Source organism: Condylura cristata, unplaced genomic scaffold (genome assembly GCF_000260355.1).
Source record: "Condylura cristata isolate star-nosed mole 26May11 unplaced genomic scaffold, ConCri1.0 scaffold00062, whole genome shotgun sequence".
Taxonomy (NCBI): domain Eukaryota; kingdom Metazoa; phylum Chordata; class Mammalia; order Eulipotyphla; family Talpidae; genus Condylura; species Condylura cristata.
In genome coordinates, this window is record NW_004567163.1 from 671,819 (window position 1) to 675,257 (window position 3,439).

The window sequence follows — 3,439 nt, forward strand, 5'->3', positions numbered from 1 at the left end:
GCGAGCGCCGAGGGCGGCTCGGTCTGCGCCTGACCCGCGAGGGCTTCGCCCCCCAGCGTCGCTGGGTCCTGGCTGGCCTCTGGGAGCGTGGGGCGGGCCCAGAGGGCCTGCCTGCGGCCTGGGGGCCGGAGAGCGGGGCCTTGCCGAGCTGTGGACGCCCGCAGCTGTGTGGACGGCAGGTGTCCGGCAGGCAGAGGCTCACCTTGGGCAGCGAGGCGCGGGACCCCGAGCTCTGGGTGGTCATGGTGAGCACGGTGGTGATGCCCAGGCCCACGCGGGCCGGCGCCGCGTCCATGTTGATCCAGAAGGAGATCCAGGAGAGGATGACGATGAGCAGGCTGGGGATGTACATCTGGATCAGGTAGTAGCCCATCTGCCGCTCCAGGTGGAAGCGGGCCTCGATGCAGGTGAATTTTCCTGCAAGGTGGGGCGGTGTTGGCTGGGCGCCGGCGCGGAGCCGTGGGCAGAGGGCAGCAGCCTCCCGCTCCGCCGGGCCTCGGCAGGCTCCGAGGCACCAGGGCGGGGGTCTTCTGCACCCCATTCACGCCCAGGGGTGCTGGCCCAGCCTCCACGGGGACCACCCCGCCCTGCCGCTCCTGCCCGGGCCGAGCCCCGCCCGTCTGCCTTCCTCACCTCCCTCTCCACCCTTCGCCTGACCCAGATGCCCGTGCGCCCCAGTGCGGGCTGCGCCCCCACCTCAGCCCTGCCCAGGGCAAGCCCCGCGGCGCCCACCTGTGTTGTAGTGCTTGGTGCAGTATCTCAAGTCCTTCTCCTCCTTCAGGATGAACTGGGGCAGCGTCAGCCCATCGGCCACCTGCACGGCCCCCTGCTCCTGCCACTCGAAGATGAGGTCGTTCATGGTGTAGCCGACTGGGGGCAGAGCAGGGGTCAGGGCGGCGGCTGCCTGGGCAGGGGCTGCCTGTCAGCCCCCCTGCCCCTGCAGCGTGGCACGGTGGGGCCCGATGGAGGCCAGGACCAGTGAGTGATACGGGGCAGTGCCCCCAGGCTCCCCTGGGAGGCGGCCCCTCTGCCTGCCTTCAGCGTCAGGAGTCTGGCCTGCGTCACCTCCAGCCGGCTGCTGAGTGGCCCTGCGCACCCCTGCTCCCCACAGGCCGGCGCCATCCCTCCCCTCTCCAGCAGAGGGCGCCCCAGCCCTGCCCAGCGCCATCCCTGCGCCGGTTCTCCGCCTCCCTCTGGAGTCCACTTTCTGCGGAAGGCCACAGTCCGCCTTAAGTCTCCCTGCCCCGGCAGCCCTTGGTGTGGAGCTGGACAGGGCCCTCAGCGCTTTCTCCCGCCTGGGTGCGGCCCAGGGCACGGGCCAGCATCCCACAGCTGGGCCTCAGCCACACGGGGCGAGGGAAGTGTGTGGGGCGGCTCCTGGAAGTCACGTCCCGGGAACAGCCCTGGATTGCCGGTTCCCCTGGGAAGGGGCGCGTGCGAGGGACTCACAGCTCTCCAGCTGCATGATGCACGTCTGCACGTCCATGGGGAAGTTCTTCAGGTCCATGGGGCAGGCAAGGGTCAGGGTGATCCTGGAAGACAAGGGGTGCAGTGGTGTTGGCCCACAGCCATTCTCGTTACCCTGGGAAACCAGCTAGCTAGGACAGGTCGAGGGGTGGGGGCTGCCCCTAGCGAAGGCTTCTCAGGTCCCAGGTATGTGAGCCCAGACAGGTGCAGTCCCCAGAGCCACAGCTGGGCTCCTAGGGGACTTGCCTAGAGGAGGTTGCCTGGGCCCGCGTGCCCCTCCCTGCTCTTGGGGGCCCTCAGGGAGTGTGGAGACAGTGCCGCAGCCTCGCAGCCCCGGTGGCATCCCTTCTCCACTGGGCACTGCGTGTCTGGACACAGCTGGCTGCATCTGTGGGTTCCCACTGAGTCAGCTGGGAGGCGGTGGAGCCCCAGGTTCCTGGGTGAACTTTCTTCGGGGTGGTTTCCCCTTCCCTGTGCAAAGCAGCAGTCTCAGAAGGGAGTGGGTCCCCTGCACAGAATGGAGGTGCCCTCCCTGGGAAGGTGTTTAGCGCCTGGGGGCCCGAGCGCACCAGGCGGCCCTCCTGGCAGCCGGGAAAGCACCCGGGGAGGGCAGGAGGCTCCCGGAGGGCCTGGCGGCGGGCGGGGGCTCGGCCAGGCTCCGCCCCCTGCCCGAGGCCGAGCGCCTCGCTGGCTTTCAGCACCGCGCCGCGGACAGCTCCAAAGGGGCGGGGCTCGGCCGCGGGACTTCCCCAGCCAAGGAGGCCGTGCGGGGCGGGGCGGGGTTCAGCCGGGACCGGCCCTGACTGGGGGGACCCGGCGGGGCACAGGCCGGGGCACGGGGCAGGGGAGGGGCGGGGCCGAGAGGGGGTGGGAAGGGGCAGGGCGCAGGGGAGGGGAGAGGGCCTTCAGGAAAGGGAGTGGGGGCAGGGCAGGAAGAGTGAGGGGGCGGAGGAAAGCCAGGGCGGAGGAGGGGTGCAGCTGAATCGGAAGATGAAGGCTGCCAGGCGGGCGCTGACACTCCGTGGGCACACGACCTTGGCTCGCCCTCTGGTGTCCTGTCCAGCCTGCGCTGGGCCTGCGGGACTCCCCCCGCCGCACTGCCTGAGTGGCCCCCTTTCCTGGGGCCTGGGTGCTGCTCTCCAGCTGAGGGCCCACCCGGCGCAGCCTCTCCCTGGGCTGGGCCAGTGGACCCCGTCCTGAGGGAGTGAGCTCTGGCCCGCGCTCGGGGCGGCAGGCGCCCCCAGACGGGTGCAGGCTCCCAGCCGCTGGGCGCGTGGGCGCGACGTGAGCTCTGGATCCTCACCCTCTACGCGACATGGGGGTTACGCGCCTGGCCCGCTGGGTCCGGGCGGGCTAGGGGTCTGTGGAGGGGCCCGGTGCCTGCCGGCGGGCGGAGGCCATCTCTGTGCCTGGAGAGAAGAGCTGGCGTGTGTCGGGGCGTGGGGCCGGAGGAGGAGCCCGGGAGCGGCCGGTCTCCAACCCTGGGCAGGGAGACCACCAGGCCTGAGGAGAGGCGCTGAGGGTCAGCGGCGGCAGTGCCCTTCGGGTCGAGGCTGACCTGTGGCTTGCTAAAGAGGCCGCTAACAGGGCAGGCACCCCCAGGGGCGTGCGCACAGCATGGGCACAGCCCGTGGCTGGGGTTCAGGGGCCCCACGTCAGCTCCAGATCTTCGGGTCGCGTCCCGGCAGCGCAGCCAAGCGTCCAGCCTGGGGTGCACCCTTTCTGGGGTCTGGTGTGACCCCTTCTCCGAGGTGCTTCCTTGGTGGCCTGGTCACAGTGGTCCCATGCCCTGGGAGCTCCGGGGTGGCGATCCTAAGCGTGGGGGCAGTCTACAGAGATGGGTCTGGGGGTTGTCTGTGGGGTCCTCGGGCCCATCTCCGTCTCCTGGTCTGGCAGGCAAAGGCCGGTGGGCGGGCGTCGGATGGGGACGGGGCAGGGCAGGTGGGCAGGGTGTCGGCCCAGGTGGGAGGGG

The 3,439-nt window shown here is 71.0% G+C and overlaps 1 protein-coding gene across 1 annotated transcript in view; it reads right to left on the minus strand.

The window, feature by feature from the left end:
* The window catches only part of LOC101637656 (glycine receptor subunit alpha-1), a 29,465-nt gene that overhangs the window by 5,078 nt on the left and 20,948 nt on the right, over positions 1 to 3,439 (minus strand). Inside the window, exons 4-6 of the mRNA XM_012734634.1 lie at positions 1,450 to 1,540; positions 733 to 870; positions 203 to 417 (exon numbers count right to left, since the gene is read on the minus strand). Coding sequence (XP_012590088.1) covers positions 203 to 417; positions 733 to 870; positions 1,450 to 1,540 — 444 coding nt within the window. The remainder of the gene's footprint in view (positions 1 to 202; positions 418 to 732; positions 871 to 1,449; positions 1,541 to 3,439) is intronic.